Source organism: Symsagittifera roscoffensis, chromosome 4 (genome assembly GCF_963678635.1).
Source record: "Symsagittifera roscoffensis chromosome 4, txSymRosc1.1, whole genome shotgun sequence".
Taxonomy (NCBI): Eukaryota; Metazoa; Xenacoelomorpha; order Acoela; family Convolutidae; genus Symsagittifera; species Symsagittifera roscoffensis.
The window spans coordinates 10757095-10781717 of NC_087065.1; the positions used below are offsets into that span (position 1 = coordinate 10757095).

Genomic DNA, 24623 nt, shown 5'->3' on the forward strand with positions numbered 1-24623 from the left:
CTTAAATATTGTGACATATTCTAGTCAAATAATCTAGTCAAATAAATTATGATCCACAAGCTAAAATTTTTCATCGTTTTTTTCTCGACAATAAACTAGTTTTTCCGATATTTTGCATTTCAGTCTAAATTACAAATAAAAGAGCTTTAATGTGATATTTTAACCAATTTGGTGCTGTACATCATTGTGTCAACTAATTTTTCGTGATGAAAAACCACCCGAATAGAAAATCTTTCTTTCCTTAGTTTACTGGAAAAAAAACATTAACAAGAAATTTTATAATGTTTTTCAAACTTTGACCATCTGATTTTGTTTTTGCAGAAAAAAATTGCTCAACTGATAATACGGTTCAGCTGATAAAAATTCTGCGAAAAATCAACTTTTTTCCCCTTGACCAACCCGATTGCCATGATTGTCAGTTACCCGCTGTGGGGCTTGGTGTCCGACCGGTGGGGGAGGAAGAAGTCGACTCTCTTGGCCTCCCTTTGGATCAGCACCTGGAGTCTGCTATGCTGTGTGGCCCCTTCAGTCACGTGGCTCATTGCATTTAGACTGTTCTATTCCTTAGCCGGAGGTTAGTATTACCATACACATTTAGGCTCTTTTTCTTCCCCCCCTTTCCCCCCCCCCCCTGGTACTACGAGGGGTTTTACCCAAGGTTAAGTATGAAGACCAAATGTTTTTGTCATGGCCTAATTAGTCAGCATGACAATTTTTTGTTACAATGGGACAATCAAAACAGTAAGTTACTACAAAAATTTCGCAGGTGGGGGAAAAGGAAAAAAAGCCCACTTTTGCTGTTATTTACAACCCACGCGTGGTAATTTGTGTACAACCTCCCGCATATGCAATCGTTAACTATTTGATAAAAGTAAAGCCTTGCAGAAAAAAGCGAAATCGTTTCTAATAGCGAAATAGTTTAAATTAAATTTAAATCTAGTTTGTCTCGTTTAACTTTAAATCTGGTTTTTTTTCATACAAATTTAACAGTTTTACCGAACTTGTAAACTTTTCATAGGAGCAGTCAACCTGCTGATGCCTTATAGCTACGAAGTCCTGAGCACGAAGCACCAGTGGCTCGGATTCACTGTCATCTACAATGTCTCCTCCGCCATCGGAAATGCCACCCCGATTATCGCAGCCTTGGTCTTCCTGACAGGCGAAACCTCTTCTTACAGTTGGAAACTTTACTTTTTATCAATGACTGTCCCCGTTCTTATATTCATGCTCATAGCTCTTTTATTCTTGCATGAGTCACCTCGCTTTTTAATCTCCAAAGGAAAGACGGAAGCTTCGGCCAAAGTTCTCAGAAAAATTGCTGGTACAAAAAATAATCGCCTGCCGGAAAGCTTTACTTTAGTTCCAGAAATCGAAATGGCTTCAAGAAAAGATCAAGACAATGGTTTGACGCTGATGCAAAAATACAAACTAGTTTTCAGAAACCGGCAAATTTTACTTTCGTTGATATGTATAGTTGCAATGGGAATAGCGGCGAGATTCATTTTCTACGGAATGAATTTTGTCAAAACTGAGCTCGTGTTCATGCAAGGTCAATCGGGGTCAAATTATTGCGCCAGCAGTTTAAAGAATACTTACAACCTCGAAATTGAAAACTACCTTCAGCTCTTGTATTACCAAATCGTTTCAGACGCTGTCGGAATTGTGGGCTCAATTTTTGTGCTCAAATTGAATTTCAGCTTGAAAAAAGTAACCATGACTTGTTTCACTTTCTGTATCATATTAACCGCTGTTCTTTATTTTTGTCCTCCATCGTGGATGGCCTTGGGTATTTTCTCTCTCATTCAAATTTTGGGTATCAGTATCAACATCAAAATGTGGCTCAGTTTGTCGGGGTTACTGCCAACTAATATCAGAAGCAGTCTTTTTGGACTATGTTCGTTCCTAATGTGCTTGCCCCTTCCGATCGGTCCATACTTTATTCAAGTGCTGTCTAAGGTGTCACAGCATTTAGTTACTTCAGTGTGTATGGCTTTCATGGCCTGTGGGTTTATGGGATCTGTACTTGTTCCGAAGAAGATCTATGCCAACTGATTTTGGTTTTATAGCAAAGTTTTTTCTGTATACTTGTTCATTTTTTGTGCTTACCTGCATCTTAAGAATTTAGGCAACTTTGACACTGTTTTGTTCCGAGAATTGAAAGAAGGTAAAGGATCGTTATTTGGGCGCTTTTTTCCAGGCAGCTCGTATAATTGATATAACAAACGTTTTATGATAGATATGGCAAAGTTGAAATGGAATCATGCGAGAATTCAAATGGTCATGGTTCAAATATTTAACCATAGTTCATGGTTCATGCTGCAACAAAAAGTTCTCGCAGTACTGAAAAGAAACAACCCAAAAATATTTTTTCTAGTCAAACAAGGCGTTTTTAAGGGCTGGAATCGATAGCCTCTATTTATGATTCATTAGTATTTGCTAGCTATTATTTTACCTTCTCTAATCGATTATTCCCTAACTATTCAAGCTTATATATAATTCAGCGCCTCTCGCTAACCAACTAAAGGGTCAAAAATATTTTGAAAACGAAATAAGTTGAAGCCAAATTTGAGATTGAACTGGAAAAATCTTTTCACAAATATTTCTAACTAAATATTTGTACAAAATTTTTTAATTTTCACAGAAATTTTTTTATCAAATAAAATCGATTCTAACCGACTATAATCTCTTATCATATGAGCTTTTATTTTTCTGTCAATAACACAATCTCTAAAAATGAGATGTCTTGTCACACTTTGGTTCATCTGAAAACAAAGTTTTACCTTGAAACAAAAGTTTTATAGAGAACCCTCCATATTAATTGAAAGGTTTCCTCGGTAGATAAAAAAATTTTTTCCAAATAAATCATGAAATTAAGGCATTGTACTTTTATTTTGGCTGTTAAAGTACTTTTTGCTGTTTAAATTTTCAATTTTTTGTTCACCTGCATTTTAAAAATTTAGGCAACTTTGACACTTTTTGTTCTGAGAGTTGAAAATAGCCATAAAATTGTTTTTTGCGTGCTTTTTCCCGGCACCACTTGTATTTGATATAACAAACGTTATATAATACATATGAAAAACGTGGAAATGTGCAAGAAATCAAATGAAAATTGTATTTGGCCATGATTCAAGCTGCAAAAAAAGTTTTTCGCAGTATTGAAAAGAAACAGTCTGAAAATCTTCTGTTCAAACAATTCATTTCTAAGGGCTAGACTCGATAGCCTCTGCTTATCGTTTATTAAAACTAGCTAGCGATCATTTCACTTCTCTATACGAATACTACCTAGCTCTTCAAGCTTATTATTCATCAATTCTTGCTAACCAACTAAAGGGTCTAAAAATAATTTAAAGACGAAAGAAGTTGAAGCGCGTTTTGTGATTGAGCTGGGCAAATCGTTTCTTAAAGATCTTTGTTAAAAGATTCAACTAGACAATCAACGTTTTAAGAGACTTCCCCTAGCAGTTGATATCAATTAATTAGAGTACGATTTGCAGTTAGTACTTACCAGCATCCAAGTTATATATTTAGATATTTAAATAATAGTATTTGATCATATCGGAATATTACGTTGGTTTTTTGACAACAGTAATTAACTATAATTAACAAAAGTATGTGGTTAAAAGTTTTATTAGCGATTATAATCGTGATAAATTCCAAGAGGTTATAATCTCTTATAATCAATTATGACTGATTATAGTTTATACAAAAACATTTTAAATCAATTATAATGAATGATTAGCAATTATAATCCCTTATTATGACAAAATTTAGTCACACCAAAATATGATTCAATTATATCATATGGGTTATTATTTTTCGGTCAAAACACACTCACAAAAACTAAGATGCCTTGTCTCACTTTAGTTTATCCGTAGACAAAATTATACCTTGAAACAAAAGTTTTAAAGAAATCCAACATTAGAAATTGAAAATTTTCCGGGTCAGGTGAAAAAAAAAATTCCAAGCAAATTGAGAAACCAAGATAAAGAGCTGATACTTTGGTTGTTAAAACACTGAAATTGTGAAAAGAAATGAAAAAAAAATAATTTTTTTAAACTGAGATGAAAATTTTTCAAACAATGTTTTCATTTCTCGCATAAGAAAACTACTGCAAAAAGCATTAAATTTAAGCATTTCAGATGCGAGAACGAAGGAAAAAATTTTCGATAAAAAAATTGATTCATATCGGTTACAATTGTATCGAAAAGTAGATGGTTAATAATCCATTATATTCGATTAAAATGTTCTAAATTGATTATATCTTGATTTCAAAAAAAGGAGATTATAATCGATTAAAATTTGATTGAAATCAATTTTTTCTCAATTTTACAAGGAGTGATAATAAACTCATGATATAATGTATTATTAACGCTTAAAACTGGATGCCGTTACACATCGTATTGATCACTTTTATCTAAGTAGTAACAATAAGATGCGCGTCAATTATTCAAAATTGACCGTGCTACCGAATTATTATGCCCAATAAATATCATAATACGATTGGAGATTTAAAAAAAAGCTGCATATTTTTGAATTGAGAACAACGAGGTTTTTCAAACTACACAAAAGTTTTATTGAAGGGACGTTTTTGATCAACGAAATGTTCTGGAGACAAAAACAGAGCTCGTTCAAAAATTTCTACGATCAATACAATTTCTAAGATTAGTACATAATTATCCATCAACACAGTGCTGATATAAATTATACGGACAAAACGCATTAAACTAAAACTTTAAGCCACGTTTTTCTCAAATTGGCTTGAAAGTAGATTTAAAATGATGAAGAAAAAAATTGCTTTAGAATTTCAGCAGAATTCAATTTCTAGTTTAATGTGTTTTGTTCTTACAATTTAAATTAGCACCGTAGTGATGGATAATTGTATTGTACAGATTTTAGAAACTTTTGAACGAGCGCTGTTTTTGCCTCCAGAACATTTCAGTGCTCAAAACCGCCCTTTCAGTAGAACTTTTTTATAGTTTGATATCGACTATAAAAACGACGTATAAAAACACCAACAGAACAACAGAGATCTTTTTTTCTTCATAATTTTTGGGAAAAAAATTATATCTGAGCTTTCGCTTTAAAAAAATTGCATAAAATAGTACGGAAAAATGCATGAAAGTTCTTTGATTAGTAATTTTTACATATGGAAGTTGTATGACTAGCATTTTTCCGTAAACCAAAAAATTTGATACACAAGTGACACAAACCATGGTATACTCAAAACTAGAGTCACCAAATCTTTGACCGTCTTGCATTTACACTGCATTGGAAACGACTTGAATAGTCAAAAAATTGACTTGCACAAGTCATATACTGAAAGAATCGAACCTTTAATTTTTGGCAAATTTTTCAAAGATGATCATATTCAAAAACTGAATTCTTAATGAATCAGATTTTGATCAAGAAAAGTATCCATAAATTTTAAAGGGCATTCGGAACCTTCAGGGCGTTGCACCTTCAAGGCGTTGCACCGCGGGCAATCAATTGACCCCCATTTTTCCATTTTTTCCAAGTACTGACTTATGACAAACATGACCAATTAATTGCAATTAATTGCAGTAATTTTTGTAAAATGAAGGAAGTGATATTGAATCACAAGCAGTCTTGAACTAAAAATGAGTTTCTCGTAGCCTTTTAGAACAAAAACTCATGCGGTGTCAGATTAAGACAGACTTGTAGCTTAAATTAAATAACTAGGATGTTTGAGCCTTTTTGAACAAACTTTTGCAGAGAAACGGACAAAATCCAAATTTTGACTATCCCAGACTTATGCACACAAAAAATTTAAATTTTGCATGCAAATTTTTTTTGGAAAATGTGTATTTGAGCTCAAAATTCGTTCAAATACTAGTTGACAGAAGTTTCAAGCTATTGACATTTTATCTCCCAATTGGCTTTCCGACCCCTGAAGACTGCTCGTATCAGTGCGACGCCCTGAAGGTTCCGAATGCCCTTGAAAGTTTATGGATACTTTTAAATTTAAAAAAAAGCCGAAATTTTTCAATAAAATTGGAAATGAATTTTAAAAAAAAAACACTTTTTTTGACTTAGAATAAACAAAAGATTAACTCAATAAAATTGGAACGGTTTCTAATCCGGATTAATTCACCACCTACACGTTATTAACACAAAATATAGTGATCGTTAAATGTCCTTATGTGGCTACATTGGCAATCTTTACTAAAAAAAATAATTTCAAGTAAAATATTTCATTATTTATAAGTTCATGACAACAAAAAGTTTCAGATGCCACAAGAATTCCGCCATAAAGGGATAGTTAAAAAGTCAAAATTGATCTGGAAAAAATTCACCCCGAGCCCAAATATTCCGTCACTTTTTTCGAAAGTAATCGGAACAAAAAGCAAGAGAAATTTTGTGCCAACTTCAGCAACTAAAAAATCCTGATGGTTCCTGGAAGTACAAGCAGAAACGAATGGCAATATCGAGAGGTTTATTTTCTGGCGATGAGAAGTTTTTCCAATCATCTTGAATTCGAAGAAATCAGTAAACACTATCGAGTGATGAATGAAATTTCTTTAAGCCAAAATGATAATGATATTATGGTACAAGAATTTAAGAAAAAGTAAAACCGATTTCAATATTGCTAAAAATCTGTGTAAGTTGTTCAATTATAGGGTTAAATATAAATAACAAATTTCAGTTCGACTACTGAGTATTACAGTTTATATCTATACATCGGTGTGACTTTTACCCGCTCCATCGCCCTTCCCACTCAGTGAAACACCCTGAAAGAAAAATCGTGAAACTGAACAAAGAAATTAAGAAAATCATGCAAATAATTTTTTGCAATTATTTTGCATGATATTTAGCAATAAGCATGCCATGATAAAATTTTTGTTTTCCGATTCTGAAAATTAGTCAATAGTTTTGAGCAAACTAGTCATTTTGGTTACGACTCACAAATTTCGTGGATGTCACTTCAATTCCTTAGCTTTGTTGTAGCAATTCCTCAACAAAATGGAACTCACAGCTTAAAAAAACTCGCAACAACAGACAACTTGTATCAAACTAAAATGAAAATATTATTTTCTCCTATAACTTCTGATATGTGAAACAACCAGGCGGTAAGTTATTAAAGCCAATAAAATAGTCCAAAATTGTTTGAAGTAAAGCGTTTTCACATTTGATGTTATTTATTCGAAGTTTAAATTAGGAAAACGTGAACTAACTGCAAGAAAGCAAGAATTAAGAGAAGAAGGCCGTGGTTGGTTGTTCAGCTTGACTCGAATCGCAATCAAACTGCCATCTAGCTACTTTTTTGGAAAAAAAACATCAATATGGTTGCCAGAACTACACCAAGAGAGCTCACAATTGGATAAAACTCACAAAACAAGAGGGTTTTAACGAGCTTTGCCCAATGTAGTGGTGAATTTAGGATTTTCTCAAAGGGGATGGAATTTTGTCGAATTTTTTCTAGGCTACTGGCCCTATCTTCATTTTTTGTCAAAATTGGCTGAAAATAGAGCATTCATTGAGCTGTGATTTTGATAAAAACGCGTCGGCAGTTTTTTTAAAAAGTCCATGCTTCACTTGTCACTGTCTACCACAAAGAAATGCTACGTGTATTACTTAGTGATTTAAAAGTTGTTTTGGGTTATCATCTTCAAGTTGTTTTAATCTTTTTTCTTTTAACCGATATTCGGTATGTTCGACCGTCTCGACCGAATGTCGAGATGTCTCGACCGCGTTCGATCCAAGCAGGATATGTTTTGACCATGCTCGACCGAAAACAATGTTCGAAACGAGAAGATATTTTTTGATGGTCTCGACCGATTTCAGGTATGTTTCGACTTTCAATTATCATTAGTTATCCAAACTTAAACGTAATAAATTATCTTTTTTGGCTAATATACCATGATTTTTTATCAGAATGAAAATATTGGGCTAGTTGCAATTTGAATGCTTTGCAGAAGTGCGCAGTTTTTGAGCTATTTTTTTCATCTTATTGATGGTTCATCCTGGTTAATCATCCTACAAAAAATTCCCCGGTCACAGAACTTCTTTTTAGATCTCTAAGAAAACTTTCCTATCATTACGAGGCAAAACTGTGTATTCTCCGTTATGTAAGCGGATTCCGCAACATGTCAAAATCAGATTTGTCGCGGATTCCGATAAATTGCTATTTTTCTTATCTTCTTTGATGTTCTCGCTTCTACAAGCATATACCTAAAACACTGAAGCGCGCAAGTTATAATTGAAAACGCGGAATTCGGAACAGTTTATGGAATGCAGCAAACATGTACTTATAAATAAACATGTACTTATATGATGTGCGTCTTGTTTACAAACACTTGCAACACATTAACCCCAAACAATGACTTTATTCGGTGTTGTGTTTCCAAAATTATGGTCCCAAACGTTGCTAGCTGGGATATGTATCCTAAACACTCAAGGGTTGTTTCATTCGATGTAGTTCACCAATATTTTAAGATTTGATGTGAATTGCGATGACAATCGGTAATTCCTTGATTTTAAATTCTTCATTGCTAAAGATAAAATTTCCAGCTCTAGCGTTCAATTTTTCATATAGAAAAATCAGTAATAAACAAGTTTCGCTGACCTTTGGGAATTCCGCTTACAATTTTTGCGTTACATTTGCGGATTCCATTTATATTTGCCATTTTGCAGAATCCACTTACAGTTGCGGACTCGAAAACAACTAGCTGTATTCGCTTGTTGCGGAATCAACGACATAACAAAAGAGCCGACAAAATATACGCTACAGTTACGTTACAGATTTTGCAAATTGAATCCACTTACGTTTTGGAACATGTTTAAAGATTTGTCTCTGGAATCCAGGAAGATATAGACATCAAAATGAGCGCCTATCTAGTGCACAGTTTGGACTCGTACTGATCTTACAATTCTCTTATAAGAAGAGCTTTAAGCTAGGAACATTTTACCAAAATTCCAAAAAAAATCGAACAAATTTCGCTTTTTTTTCAATTTGTGCGAGTAAAAATTTTCTGATGAAACCTTTAAAAAAACGAGCAAAAAATTATTGTACAACTTTCTTACTAAAAAAAGTTCCCATCTTGTAGAATTTTTATAACCTTATTGTGCAGGAAGTTGAAAGATTTTTATTTAAGAAGTTCTAAAATAGCATCTGTTTGTCAACCCAGTTTTCAATTTGAGTCAAAAAGGTTAGTAACAGAAAAATTTTTGAAAAAAATTTGCTATATTTCAACCGTTTTTGGAGTATATTTTGACCGTGCTCGAGGTATGTTTCAACGGTGCTCGATCAAAATTTGGTAAGTTTCGACCAGTTTGTCAAAAAACAGGCCAAAAAGGCAGCGTTTTTAGGCACTTTTCGAAAAATTTTGACCGAAAAAAGGCTTTTTTCGGCGCGCGCTCCCCCCTCAAATATAGTCATATTGGGGCCGAAGACGCCTTTAGAACAATTTTGAGGTTTTTGGCATATAATGGATGTCATAAAGTTATACCAAATGGGGAACACTTTGGAAAAATTTGGCAACCAAAATTGAGGGAAGAAGGGCAGTCGCCCCCCCCCTCGGCACGCCACTGGTTTCGGCCGTGCTCGCAATATGTGGCCACCCCTGCTCGACCGAGTTTTGATTTGCTCACGGGACTTTGTGCTCGACCCAAACCCTTGTCTAGACTTTTCTTTTTTGGTTGAGCACAAATAATGAGCACATCGACCCGGAAAAAGTTTCAGTTTGTGCGCTTCTCTAATTACTTATATCGAAGTTTCAAAACCAATTTTTATAAAAAATCTACACAAGATCTCTCCGCAGTAATAGCTTTGAATTGAATACATGAAACATGGACCTCATTTCAGGCAAAAATTAGGATAATTAAAAATTTTATTGTGGGTTGTCGCATTTTGCGCGTTTCACGTCTGCTAAATTAAATTATTTGCTTTCGTACGAGTTGTCTTTTGTTGCGAGTTGTCTCGAAGTTCATTTTAGCAGCGGTCTGAGAAAACATATAGCAAAATTTATACTGCTTTGATCTTCTTAGCAGTCATTTTTGACCCTAGTCGATCAAAAGAAGTTATATTGCAAGATCAGGCAAGATAACCTCCCTTGATCAACTTGTGGAATTTGTTACCTGATTTTAAATGCTTTAAAAGGCAACTAAAGTTCAAGTAAATGTTTGGCTGCTTGGCTGATGCAAAATCAAAAATAGTCTGAAAAAAGTCAAAAAATTTGCGATGGCTACGAGAAAACCTGCAAATTTTGTAGCTTTTCGCAAGCAAAAATCAATCAGTTTTCGTCAGAAAAGATTGTTCACCAAAATATTGACAACCGCGGCACCAAGAAAGCTTAACTTTTACTTTTCAACCGATGAAATGTAATGAAAAAAAGTGTATTTTCGAAATTTTGTTTGTAACTACTTGAAAACAATGGCTGAATTTTTGACGTATAAAAGATTAAACTACTCAAAATATAGTTCGATCAAAAATAGATCAAAAGACTTGTTTTTAAAACGTTTTTCAGTCATTCAATTAAATTTTGTCAGACACTTGTTTTAGGCATCAAAAAATCATCGTGAACAACGCTAATAGTTTGAGTTTTTACTCAAAAAAAAATCGTTGAAAAGCTTAGTGTGTCAGCTAGATCCTCAAAGAAGAATTATTTAGAAAAACTTAAGAAATACTGGCATGAAGCAAGAACTAACTCACGATGTAGACATTTAGCACAAAGGTTCAAGAAATTTCGTAGCCTGCAATTCCTGCAACTTTAGCCTGCAATTCCAGCTATTTTTATGTGTTTTTATTCAAGAGAAGGTTTTTGAGGTTCTAACTAAAGTCCTAAGTTCAAATCTTAGGAACACTTGCGTCGAGTTTCGTTTGAGTGAACAAAGAACACATTGATGAAAACAAATGTTTAGCTAGATCCTTTCAAATAGATGCACCTATCATATGCATCTATTTGAAAGGATCTAGCTAATGTGGTGCAGTGTCAATTCTGTGCCCATTGTTAAGTCATACTTGTCAATCGACTTGTCAAACCGTGGTTAAGTTTTTATAGAAATCTCTTCTCAATCTCTTGTCAGCTTATGTAAGATTTAAGTCGATATAATTTATTTGTCATGACATTATTTATATACTTGCTTATTTACATATTTATATACACAAGATGAATTGAGTCTTGGTATTAGTTTTATCTGAATATTCTGAGATACAACATGGCGCAGCCAGCAGTTCCAATCTCGAGGTCTTCTCGGACGAACCTATTAGGAGTGCCAGTATTGTGGCACTAGCCAACGTCCGACCCGCCCAGCAGCTGGGATTCATGGATAGGACAATTCAATCTTGCCATCACGTACGATCCGATCCCAAAGTGAACAGTAGTTCACGACGATCCGATCCCAAAGCCAGAAGCTGTCGGGTTTAGTGAGGATGCGACTGCGACGGCCAACCGAATTGCAAGAGACGAGGCAGCTGTTCGAAGAGTCGATGAAACTAATAAAGAACGAAGGGCGAAAGGCACCAGAATCGTACCTGGTGTTTTCTTTAATGTGGCAGATCAACGCATGAAATATATACTTTTCTTTCCTCTGGGTTCCGAAGGCAGGAAACGTTTTCTTCAAATTTATCCACACGCAGACCTTAATGCCATCACGTTCAAAGAGTTTCATGATAATTGTGTTCTTTTATTCAAGAAGGAGAAGAACTATATCATCGAACGTCTACAAATATACATCGCAGTCCACGCTGATTGTGAGAGTTTGGAAGCCTTCTACTTGCGTCTTACGGGTCAGGCAGCACTGTGTGGCTGGTCAGTAGATCAAGAAAAAGAAGTAGTGAGGGCTATTTTAATTGCCAAAATGCGCTATAAAGACATTCCACGAGAATTATGTTTTCGTCCCGGCAACACTCCAGAAGAAACTCTGAAGTCTGCTTTACTACAGGAGAAGGGGGCCCAGACAGCCACCTGTTTACAAAAACAACTGGGATCTTCGTCAGTGGCGGGCAGCCTGTCCCATCAGGGCCCTCGTTCTGCTCAAAACTTTCGGATTAAGCAAGCACCTACCTACTCGGTGTCGGAAATTGTCGGAAGAATCAATCGAGCTCAGTCAAACTTTAGTCGGTCGAAAGGGGTAACAATTCCAAAGACGCTTAGCCTTGCAATTTCTGCGGAATCAAATTCACTGCCAACCGTAAGCAAATATGTCAGGCAAGGAACGTAACGTGTAGCAATTGCAGTAAAAAGGGGCTCTTTGCGAAATGTTGCAACTCTGAAAGCGTTGCCAATATGGACGGGGAATCAGACGAAACTACTGAGGAGGGCTGCAACTTCATTACTTCTGATAGCAAATCAGAGTTTGCAGTACTTGCTGTCGACGGGGTCTCCCAGCCAGACATTTTGGAAAATTGTCTCCCACTGTGAAAATTTTGGAAGTAGTCAATGCACCTGCAGGTAAATTACGCTCTATCCAAATCACCCTTGGGTGAAATCAAACTTTTTTAAAGGCACTGTAGATACGGGTGGTCCTGCCTTTTTTGTGAATAAACGAACAGCGGAGTATATCGCGAAATCAGTGCCTTCAGCGGTTGTGTTAGATGAGAAGGAATGTCCGATAGATATGGTGTACGTCAACTATAACCCGAAACGTAACCACCTGTTTGGCACTCTGATAGTGAACGTATCATCTTTGGGCTGGAACGTGAAGTCAGCAAAATTCCTCATTTCGGAGAACCGGACTCTTTGTCTGCTGGAATTGGATCTGCACTCTCAGTTGGTGCTTCCGCTGACGCAAGTAAGACCGCCTATCCCACTGGTGGGCGTAATTTCCCAATCGGAATCGAGTGAAACGTCTCAATTCTGGATATCGCAGTACAAAAAGAAGTTTAGTCATGTTTTTTCTCGGATCGGCAGAGCGAAGAACCATCAACTATTCTCCACATTCAAATCGCAGCTTATCCCAATTCAAGAGAAAGGCAGACAGGTCCCAGCTCATATTCAGGTGAAGGTCAGAGAGGAAATACGGAAACTTATTCAAGAAGGTCATATTGTGAAACAACTGACTAGAATAAGTATGACGTAACAATGTGCGCAGAATTGACACTGCACCACAGCTAAACATTTGTTCTCATCAATGCGTTCTTCGGTCATTCAAACAAGGCTCGCCGCAAGTGTTCCTAAGATTTGATCTTAATGTTTTAGCCATTAATTTCAATTCAAAGCAGAGAAAACGTCAAAACGCAAAAAAAATCTGTTCATTTAATCGGCTGAAAACTAAGATTTGCTACTTCGTTTTCACTTAAATATATTTTTACATTATATTTGCTGGCTCCTGTAAACAATTATCCACCTCCCTTGTCGACTACGTGAACTACCTCCCCCGTCTAACAAACAAAAGACAAGTCATGAAATAACAACCATGTAAACAATCTCCCCCCTAGATCAGTTTTTTGGAGGGGGGCTGTTCAGATGGTCTTAATTGCTTAATCTTTAGTGGTGTTGACCACTGTTTTCTATGTGATGAAAAATCCAACTTGGAACCAAATTACTAACCCCACCCCCACTAAAGCGCTTTAGAAATGAGGATATTAGTGTTTGGTTTACTCCCGTAATACTTACTTTGATCCTCCTTTTGAAAGTAGAAGTATCCGACCCTTTGCTACCTTCTGTGAGGTCAAAACTATCCCCTCCAGAGTTGAAGTCGTTCTCAATCGCCCTTCTGTTCACACTCAGACTGTAAGGGTAGGGTTTCTCTTGGTTGAGGGGGATTTGCGAAGGGGGCTGCAGGTGAAGGAGAGGTGTCGGTTTCATACCGGGGAAATTGAACTTTGACATGACAGCCAGTCTGACATTCGCTTTAATCATTGTGATAAATGGTGCCTGCAAAAAATTCACTTCGAAATAAAAAGGTTTATTCTAAATATTATGATTAATTTTTCCTGCAATTTTTCCAAAACTTGGCAAGAAAAATAAGGAAGAATTCGAGGAACTAGATGTTACCTTAAAATAGTAAGCTTGACATAGGGACACGTAAAGAATTTCGACCAATGCGACCAATATGCCGACAATGAGGGTCCCCACTAACAGGTAGAAGATGCCCCCCACCCTGTTCAGTCTCAAGGCAGCTGCTTCTGAAGCCGAAGTAGCCTGAAATTGCATACTAAATTGGGCGATAGGTTAAAATGGTGAGAGCTTGCAAAGGGACTTCATTTTTGCCAGATAACCTCTCACTGAGAGAATATTTTTCTTCTATATTCGGGGGCAATTAACCCGTTACTTGACCCCGAAATCCCCGGAAAAATGAACCGCCACCGGGGCAACCATACCAAAAAAGTCCTTGACTGGTGTGACGTTTGCTATCATTTCATTTTTTCTTTGCAACAAGTCTTAAATTTTTTGGATAATTTATGAGATTCGATTTTGATTTTGTTTGCTATACGACCAAGCAATGCGTGTTTTCTTTAAAAAGTTTTTGTTTCTCATGAAATTTTTCATTGTTTTTTTTTTCATTTTTTCGTTCTAAAAACTAAATCCGAGTGTAATTTTCAAGTTACCGGTAGTAATTTTCAGGTTATTTTGGACCAAAATTTAGCCTACATTGCGACATTGCTCGAGACTATTGCACCCGAAGAATATTTTTTTCAGACTTTGGCCACAACTAAAAATTATCGAGAATACCCGCAGACGAGATATAATCGAGTGCAATTGAATGCATAGATAAAGTAATTCTATTGAGATTATAATAACAGTTTTAGCACTTGAGTTTTTAGGATTTCAATTTCATTATAATAGATTTTTAAAAATTATATCGATTATATCATTTAAAACCCATTACGAGGGTTTCAAATCCAAGGTTTGTTTTCGAAATTTGCAGGATCTTTTTTTCGATTGCTAAACCTACTAAGTTCTCCCCTCACATTTTTATCACAATCCATACGCCGCTAAACTACAACAATTGCTACCCATACTGAGCTGACCCCAATACTTAACCAAAGCACTTACCGCCTCCTTCATACTTACGAACATAACACGCCCCCCCTACCAAACCCGACTTACTCCCTTTTACTTCCAAACTTAACTCCCCTCCTTCTCAAAATGACGACCCTGTAAGTTTGGGGGAGGGGGATAATTGTGTGTGACGTGTGAGAGGAGGGATGTTGGTTATTCGGAACGAGGGATTGGTCCATTGGATTGGAGGTTTAAAATATATTTTACAGGAAATTACGAAATTAACGTACAGTCCGTGAGTAATGCAGAAAAGCCTGAAAACTTTGCCAATAGATAAGATAAAAGCCTAAGGTAAATTGCATCATAAAGTTGGACATATCTCCCAAGAGGGTTTCAGTTTTAGAGGGGCGAGTCGGGCATTTCACTGGCAACTTGACTCCGTGGTCCTTCAAAGGGTCCCCTTAGGTACTATTTTAGCCATCCAATTGGGAAAGCGACTTATCTTTTTTTTACGGGAGATTCGAAAGTCCATGTGAGTAATGCAGAAAAATACTGCATTTTCTTAAAAGACTAATATACAAGCAATTTATAGATGTTCACACGTTAGTCTCAATTTAAAGATGTTCTAATTATTATAATAGTGTATTATGATATTTAAGGCTTATCTGAAAAATATTCTAACCCGCATTATAATCCATTCTAATGGATTTACACTGTAAAAAAATTTTTGTAATTATGTAACAAAAAAACCCATGACAATCGGATGTAACCAATTCATTTTTTTTTGCTGTAGAAAGTAGCATTGTTATCCATTTTAAATCAACTGTTACAGATTATGAAGATCGAACAGGGGCGAATTTAAGAATTTCAAATTTTTGGGGCGGACGCTTTCTTTTTCAGGGATTCGTTTCGACCCCCTCCCGACCCAAAGGGTCCCCCTTTGTACTGTTTTGAGATATCCCTTTTTGGCTGACCGACCCTAAAATTTTTCGAAAGGTGGCTTCGGCGCCAAATTACACTAAGTTTGAGAGGGAAGCGCGCGCCAAAAAAACAAGATTTTTTCTCAAAATTTTCCAAAAAGTGCCCAAAACGCGTTTTTTGGCATGTTTTCCAAAATTTTGGCTGCGGCGCTAAAAAACTCGACCTAGTGCTCTTTTAGTGCTTTGGCAGAACTCAGAAAATATTTTGGTCGTTTTTAAAAAAGGTTGACAACGTTTTCGAAATTATATTGAAAATCCCCCCCCCCCCCCTCGAGAAAATCCTAGGTCGGTCCCTGAGATCGGATATGTGATAACCTGAGGAGTTTTCTTAGGTGTGAATTAATTATTGTCTAGTAATGATTCAGTTACCAACTGAAACTTTTTCTCTGTTCTCAGCTGAGTCATAGCTGTAGCAAATTGCATACTTTATAATGCAGCTGCATATATAATATGATAATCAGTGACCTTGGTATAACGTGATACATTCTTACATAGCATTATTAACCAAGATTACTGCTAGAGCAGCATTACATTATCCGTTTTACAGGAAATTTTTTAAAAGTATAACAGCAGGATATTAACAACAGGAGTTATTCAGTTCAATTGCAAAATTTTCTCTGATTCATAATTGTTTCATTCCCCCTCCAGTTGACCTCTCCAACTCGGGTATCATGGAGTCTCTTGATCGCTTAAGAATTCCAAGACGTGTTTCAAGTGAAGAAGCCCAAGAAGAAGTCCAAGAAGTCCAGTGAAAAAGTTCAAGACGTGTTTCCAGAAGCTTACTATGTTCTCTCGGTAAGCTGCAAGTGCAGCTTTCTCAAGGTTTACCCCAAATACTTCCCCGGTTGATATATGTTTCATCGAGTGTGTTATTGGGTCACCAGAACATGCTGAATCTTTGCGTTTCAATGTCTCGAGCTTCCTCTGATGCCTGTGTCCTACTGACTTGAATTACCTGAGGACCATAGTGGTGGAACAATTTATCGTCCCTTTTTCCTCAAGGTTGATGCTTCCTTTTGATTTTTTCCGCTATTTTCTGAGCCCGTCTGGTTAACACTTGTCTGCTAAATCCTCCCACTATTTTATTGAGATGACCTGGAGTAAGAAGGCGTTTAAGATTTTTTTCCGGTTTAATTGACCTATCGACTTTTCCTAAGTTCTTTGACTTCGTTGGGGTTGAACTCTCTCGTTTGCCTTTCCGATTGTTGAGGCATTTCCGTTTTTTGTTGTCATTCTTCCCTCTTTGTTCTTGTGCTGTTAGTGCAGTTCTCTTTCTCCTTGCGACTTGCGCTGTTGATTTTGTCTTCTCTGACATCTTCATTATGGTTTCTTTATGTAATTTCGTCCCCTCCGTTGATTTTGGTCATAGCCGTATTGGGTTTCGCTCTTTTGGTTGACTGATTCAGGCCTCCCCTGATCCTGTTTCCTTTGAGGTCACAGTCATCGGGGAAGCTTGGAATTGTTCGATTGGAACATTTGTATCCGCCTTTTTGTCGCTTTTCGCGCAGTTGTTGCTCATCTTATAAACCTCTCTCCTCTAGTCTCTCTGGCTCACTTATTTCTTGAAGCTTTTTTCACGGCCCTGCTATAGAAGTTTTGCTTGATCCTGGTGTTTGTTCTTACGGCAGATTGATTTTTGCTTAATTATTAGAATTATTACTTAACTATTGAGTTTTGTTTATTTATTAGATTAAATCTATTAGAACTGCCAGATGCTCCAAAATTTTGGTCAACTGCATTTGTGACACAAATTTAATTGGGAACCAATCCTGCAAACTAGTTTTGTTTAGGTATCAAACAAGTAGACTAGCGCCGTTCGTTAAAGGTAGTGACAATTCTTTACTAGGTACCACAAGGGGGATTGTTAACAAGATTCGGGAAGTTCGTTAATCGGTGCAAAATTAGTAAAGCTTAAATTCTCCTTGAAAGAGGATGAAATTCGTTACTATATACCGTATTGGGAATAGCGGTTTGAAAGAAGAATCAACATTAAATCAGATGCTTGGGGTTCAGACAAGAACAACATAGCTGAATGTTTCGAAGCTTTTGAACTCTTCAGAGAAAAGCTCTGCCAACCTTTTATTCAGACCATCGAGTGATGAAAATTTTATGTTAATTTTACCATCGCGAGCTACCAAGTCATCGTCGTATTTTATCATTGCACGCTACTGATGAAGAAATTATGCAGCATTGATAATACCGGCTGTGCTCCAGTGATGGTCGAGCAGGGACTGTTTCTGTACCACCACTTTGCCTTCAACATGTAGATCTCATTCTTCTCTTGCAGCTCCAAAATGGCAATTGTCAGGATGCTCCTGTGGTAACAAAATTGCAAATACTTTAAACATAAAACTTAGAAAAACATCTAAGCAAGTAGTTGACCAAATTCAACGTTGCAGTTTTTACTTCATCGAAATTTTTTGAAGCATTTTTTTGTTTTGTTTTTCATCAAAGCCTTTTTCTAGGTATTTAGACTGGGAATCGATTTTCAACCGCACAGACAAAAATGGTAAAAATTGATTATCTGAAGGAAAATATACAGATTTCAGATCTGTTGTTTACTGTTTTTGTTCCGACTTTCGATACGAAAGTAACGGAATATTTGTGCTCGGGGTGGGTTTTTTTTTCTTCAGACAAATTTCGACTTTTTACCTTTCGACTTTCTGCTCCATAAACGTTCAAAGGCAGTCGGAACTTTCAGGGCTTCGCCCTGATACGAGCAGTCTTGTATACATTTTCTAAACTAATTAAAAACGGAACGATTTGCTGATTATACACAGACTATTAAAGAATAAGTGCAGAATATATTCAGTTTATATACAGATTAATATCTAATTATACACTGATTTTCTCAGAATTCTCGCCTATCAGCTAATATGTGCAAATGGAAGTTTTGATGTATGCTTTCATTAATTTAGTGCTGCTATTTTACCTAAACTAAACTATTGAAACTAATTATTTTCTTAGTGTTCCGACTTTCGATACGAAAGTAACGGAATATTTGTGCTCGGGGTGGGTTTTTTTTTCTTCAGACAAATTTCGACTTTTTAACTAGCCATTTTTGACGGGATTTTTAAAATATCATTCGAAAGATATTGTTATCCTGAGATTAAATTTGAAAAGAAATCTTAACTGTGATCTTTTTTGGTAAATTTATGGCGGTTTAAAGATTACCATTTTGGCCAGTTTGGGACAATTATTGCGCGATATATTTCCCGCTGTTAACGCGTAAGCGGAGATTTAATCCGTCTTAGAAATCGTTCCAAATTGAAGGAAGCTTACTTGTATAATTGATTTGCTACTAGGAGCGAAATTTATCACTTTTTACTTTATATGGAGTGTGGGGGGATGATTTGCATTAAAAATTTCAAATTTTAGAAATTTTTTTTTTATTACAGTTAATTTTTATATGTTATTTCTGCTCCATATACGTTAAAAGGCAGTCGGAACATTCAGGGCTTTGCCCTGATACGAGTAGTCTTGTTATAGTTTAACTTCGATAAGTTATACATATAAATACTTAATAAACGACTCCAAGGCATTTTGTCTTGCAAAAATTTTATACTGTTTGTCTTCATTATATTTTCCTTGCCAAAACACTCTGAAACTTTTGTTTCGCTATCAAATTTCTTGCACACACAAAAAAGATCGTTTACAGGTTATATGCAGATTATCTAATTTATTTATAGATTTTTTACATTGTCATTCAGATTTTATAAAGATTATATGCAGATTTTGTACAGACTACATACATATTTTATACAGATGATAAACTGGTTTTTTCTGCATGCTCAACCATCAGATGAAATAAGTATAATGAAAGGCTATTATAATTTACATTTTTCAAATAACTTTTTGTGCTGGTGTTTAGTCTTGAAAAAATTTATTGAATTAATTAACGTAGGAATATCTTGCACTAAAAACTAATTGTTCTAAGCTAATTTTTAAAATTTATTGGCTATGTTTTTTTTTGCCTATTTTCGCTAAAAAGGTTCATCTTATAGAAGGAATTTGAACATACTTTGCACAAAAGTACTTTCTTACCGCGGGAGTAAAACATTCAGCACAGTATCAGTATAACACTGATAAATAACTTTCTGGTTTCATCTTTTTGCCAAACTTTGTAGAAAAAATCTCAAATTTAAACCAAGGATTATTAAAAGTGAAATCGTTATCAATCGTATAGTTTTTGAACAATATAATCACTTTCAAGTGAATTTAAAATAAATTTTCTACAGATTCTCTACTGGTTATATATAGGTTCTCTACAGGTTTTATACAGATTATCTACAAATTATACGAATTTTGCACTTCATAAAGATTATATACTGAGTGTATGCTGGTTATCTAGAGATTATATGCAGGGTTTTATAGAATAGGAAAGTCGAGTATTTTCGGCTAGGAATAGGAAAGTGCTAAGATACTCAAAAAAGCGCTAAAACAATAAAAAAAAACTAACTTTAGTCGAGAAAAACCAATTTTTGACCGCCTAATATAAGCAATGGTAAGCTTTTAAGCTTATAAAATAAACTATTGTAATCCACTGCTCACTCAAAATGAGACGAAGAATCACAAGTTTCAAACCGGTTTTTCTCGACAATGGGAAAGTTTTTGAAAGTTTTTTAATGTTGTTCAAATCAAGACTGAGACTGGAATTTTAAAATGTGTATCACTCAGTTGTTTTCTCCGATGATTATTTGTGGTAGTTGATTTTGCTAGAAAAAAAAGAAAGCACATCCGACTATAAAGGGTGTGTTTTCTATGTTGCAGAAAATTTGTTGCGTTATTTTGACCGCCTAGTTTTGACCGCCTAATTTAAGCAATGGTAAGATTTTAAGCTTATAAAATAAACTATTGTAATCCACTGCTCACTCAAAATGAGACGAAGAATCACAAGTTTCAAACCGGTTTTTCTCGACAATGGGAAAGTTTTTGAAAGTTTTTTAATGTTGTTCAAATCAAGACTGAGACTGGAATTTTAAAATGTGTATCACTCAGTTGTTTTCTCCGATGATTATTTGTGGTAGTTGATTTTGCTAGAAAAAAAAGAAAGCACATCCGACTATAAAGGGTGTGTTTTCTATGTTGCAGAAAATTTGTTGCGTTATTTTGACCGCCTAGTTTTGACCGCCTAATTTAAGCAATGGTAAGATTTTAAGCTTATAAAATAAACTATTGTAATCCACTGCTCACTCAAAATGAGACGAAGAATCACAAGTTTCAAACCGGTTTTTCTCGACAATGGGAAAGTTTTTGAAAGTTTTTTAATGTTGTTCAAATCAAGACTGAGACTGGAATTTTAAAATGTGTATCACTCAGTTGTTTTCTCCGATGATTATTTGTGGTAGTTGATTTTGCTAGAAAAAAAAGAAAGCACATCCGACTATAAAGGGTGTGTTTTCTATGTTGCAGAAAATTTGTTGCGTTATTTTGACCGCCTAGTTTTGACCGCCTAATTTAAGCAATGGTAAGCTTTTAAGCTTATAAAATAAACTATTGTAATCCACTGCTCACTCAAAATGAGACGAAGAATCACAAGTTTCAAACCGGTTTTTCTCGACAATGGGAAAGTTTTTGAAAGTTTTTTAATGTTGTTCAAATCAAGACTGAGACTGGAATTTTAAAATGTGTATCACTCAGTTGTTTTCTCCGATGATTATTTGTGGTAGTTGATTTTGCTAGAAAAAAAAGAAAGCACATCCGACTATAAAGGGTGTGTTTTCTATGTTGCAGAAAATTTGTTGCGTTATTTTGACCGCCTAGTTTTGACCGCCTAATTTAAGCAATGGTAAGATTTTAAGCTTATAAAATAAACTATTGTAATCCACTGCTCACTCAAAATGAGACGAAGAATCACAAGTTTCAAACCGGTTTTTCTCGACAATGGGAAAGTTTTTGAAAGTTTTTTAATGTTGTTCAAATCAAGACTGAGACTGGAATTTTAAAATGTGTATCACTCAGTTGTTTTCTCCGATGATTATTTGTGGTAGTTGATTTTGCTAGAAAAAAAAGAAAGCACATCCGACTATAAAGGGTGTGTTTTCTATGTTGCAGAAAATTTGTTGCGTTATTTTGACCGCCTAGTTTTGACCGCCTAATTTAAGCAATGGTAAGATTTTAAGCTTATAAAATAAACTATTGTAATCCACTGCTCACTCAAAATGAGACGAAGAATCACAAGTTTCAAACCGGTTTTTCTCGACAATGGGAAAGTTTTTGAAAGTTTTTTAATGTTGTTCAAATCAAGACTGAGACTGGAATTTTAAAATGTGTATCACTCAGTTGTTTTCTCCGATGATTATTTGTGGTAGTTAATTTTGCTAGAAAAAAAAGAAAGCACATCCGACTATAAAGGGTGTGTTTTCTATGTTGCAGAAAATTTGTTGCGTTATTTTGACCGCCTAGTTTTGACCGCCTAATTTAAGCAATGGTAAGATTTTAAGCTTATAAAATAAACTATTGTAATCCACTGCTCACTCAAAATGAGACGAAGAATCACAAGTTTCAAACCGGTTTTTCTCGACAATGGGAAAGTTTTTGAAAGTTTTTTAATGTTGTTCAAATCAAGACTGAGACTGGAATTTTAAAATATGTATCACTCAGTTGCTTTCTCCGATGATTATTTGTGGTAGCTGATTTTGCTAGAAAAAAAAAGAAAACACACCCGAAAATAAAGTTCCTTCCCATTTTCAAATGGTTGGAACAAAAATTTTGAGCATCAAAACTCTTCCATTTTACCTGATTAAGAAAAAACACAAGCTCTGAACAAATGTCTTGATTTTGTTCGTCGACACTAAAAAAGACTAAAACAAGACACTTTTTCACACTTATGCAAATTTTAAGAAAAATTATTGGTAAGCCGGTTCAATGGGGAGTGAAATTGATTTCAGTTTCAATATTGCAACAAAAGAAAAACAGTAGTAAAGTACCAGTTCTGGGTCAGCGCCAATTTAGCTCGTTTCAAAGACAAAACTGAAAACAGAACTGTGGTATCATATCAGTAATGATTCAATACTGCCCCAGTACTATTTTCACCCTTCGGTTTTTACTGATCATTACAAATTCAAAAAAAAAATACGGCAAAAATGTTTGTGCAAACATATGCTTCTAACCAGATGCGCAGCAACATCTACCTATTGCTTTCAACCTACCCTCACATTGCCTCTGCACCAACTTTTTATAGCATGAATTGTAATAATGAGATTCTTTTTCAGATCTCAGAGAAGCGAAAACAAATATCACCGTGTTTTTTTAAACAAAAAGGAATCCCATTTTTTTCTTCGATTTTACGCAGAATCCTTGGTAACTCTTACTTAGCAATGATCTAATACTGCAAAAACTAATTAAGTTTGGATCAATGGAGATAGATGGCTCAGAATTGCCTGCGTCTGATTTGCGTTAAAATTCAGCGTTTCAATGTATGAGACTACTAATGCTAGTGCAGTGCTCATTATATCAAAAGACTGCAGCACAATTAAATTTGTTGAGTGCACGTCGTAACCTATAGTGGGTTCTGTCTAACAGCTTCCCGCCATTTCAAAAAAATCTGCTTTTTAAGATATCACATTTTTAAAAAGAAGTTTTTTTTTACTTTCCAAATTACTGCTAGTTAGATTATAACTATGCGTCTTCCCGAGTTGAGACTTAATATTTGTGTTTCGGCCGAGGTGGTTCGAATGCGTCTTGGAGTTTGACTTTGACATATAGTCAAAATCATGCCAAATAAATATTAGGTCGAGTCGGTCGAAACATAAAGTCGAGCACAAAGTCGAAACATAAAGTCGAGTCGATCGAAACTTAAGTGCATTTACGCCTTTGCTAATTTCGATTCGCCTCTGTTTTACCCATCCATAAATGATTTTATTAAATTACAAGTATGGCGACGTTCTAGGTGTGGCCAGTCCATAGTTGATGACATTGAGGTTGGGTCCCACTTTGAACGTCGAGCAGGGCTGCAGGTGGTTGTAGTACTCCATCATCACACTCTCCATCAGAAAAGCGAAGTTGGGATTCTCCTGCACCATCTGCACGCCCTCTGCCGTCTTAACAGGAGCATCACTCACATGCTCAATTTAGATAAATTTTTCGTTTTTTCTTTATTGTGTTTCTTTTTTTTTGCTGAAATATTTTTTGTGCTCTTAGAGATTAGCAATATTGTACAAATATAAAACTGATGATTGAGCTTAGTCTATATACAGGACCACTCGTGAAATTAAAAATCACTTACGGATTTCGTGAAGTGATTTCTTTCTTGCATGAAGAGATACATTCGCTGGTAAGTTCCGATTGAAGATCTCTGCAACAAAAAAAAAGCGTTTTCGAAAACACTTTTTAGAGGCCGAACGCTTTTGAAAATGCATCATCTATTCTACATGTATTGCAAATAGTCGGTCTAATTACTAACAATATTCGCTATAACTTTTCACTACCAATACGAAACATGTCCCTGCAATTCGTTCTCTTTTAAAGTACTGATTTAGGTTTCAATCAAAATCACAGCAGCGGATCTTTGTAAAGAGTCTGCACGTTTCCGTTTTTTCGTTGATAATCAAATTGGGTAAAAAATAGCAGAACAGCTGCTCTGGTCGCTTCTGCTGTCGAGTTCCCCTCTGTGTTAAGTTATATTTTACAAAAAAGTAGTGGTTTATTATGAACTTTGATTAATTTCTTCTTATTTTTCTTCTTCTTCTTTGACAAGTGGTATGTAAAAATGTGAAAAACTGTCATACTGATTTTTATA

The 24623-nt window shown here is 35.4% G+C and overlaps 2 protein-coding genes across 2 annotated transcripts in view; one reads left to right on the plus strand and one right to left on the minus strand.

Moving 5' to 3' along the window:
- Positions 1 to 408: 408 nt before the first annotated feature.
- Positions 409 to 2108, plus strand: LOC134844737 (synaptic vesicle 2-related protein-like). The gene is made up of 2 exons (XM_063861551.1): positions 409 to 574; positions 1019 to 2108. The coding sequence occupies exons 1-2, from the start codon at positions 409 to 411 to the stop codon at positions 2050 to 2052; spliced, it is 1200 nt and encodes a 399-aa protein (XP_063717621.1). The 3' UTR covers positions 2053 to 2108.
- A 4361-nt stretch (positions 2109 to 6469) lies between these two features.
- The window catches only part of LOC134843691 (glutamate receptor 2-like), a 34763-nt gene continuing 16609 nt past the window's right edge, over positions 6470 to 24623 (minus strand). Inside the window, exons 13-18 of the mRNA XM_063859918.1 lie at positions 24111 to 24179; positions 23756 to 23925; positions 18084 to 18198; positions 13956 to 14102; positions 13575 to 13835; positions 6470 to 6749 (exon numbers count right to left, since the gene is read on the minus strand). Coding sequence (XP_063715988.1) covers positions 6693 to 6749; positions 13575 to 13835; positions 13956 to 14102; positions 18084 to 18198; positions 23756 to 23925; positions 24111 to 24179 — 819 coding nt within the window. The 3' untranslated portion in view covers positions 6470 to 6692. The remainder of the gene's footprint in view (positions 6750 to 13574; positions 13836 to 13955; positions 14103 to 18083; positions 18199 to 23755; positions 23926 to 24110; positions 24180 to 24623) is intronic.

Excerpts from the sequence above, each read along its gene's own strand:
- LOC134844737 (XM_063861551.1), top strand. The coding sequence starts at position 409 with ATGATTGTCAGTTACCCGCTGTGGGGCTTGGTGTCCGACCGGTGGGGG. Across the intron at positions 575-1,018 it reads GTTCTATTCCTTAGCCGGAG|GAGCAGTCAACCTGCTGATG; the intron begins GTTAGTATTACC and ends AACTTTTCATAG.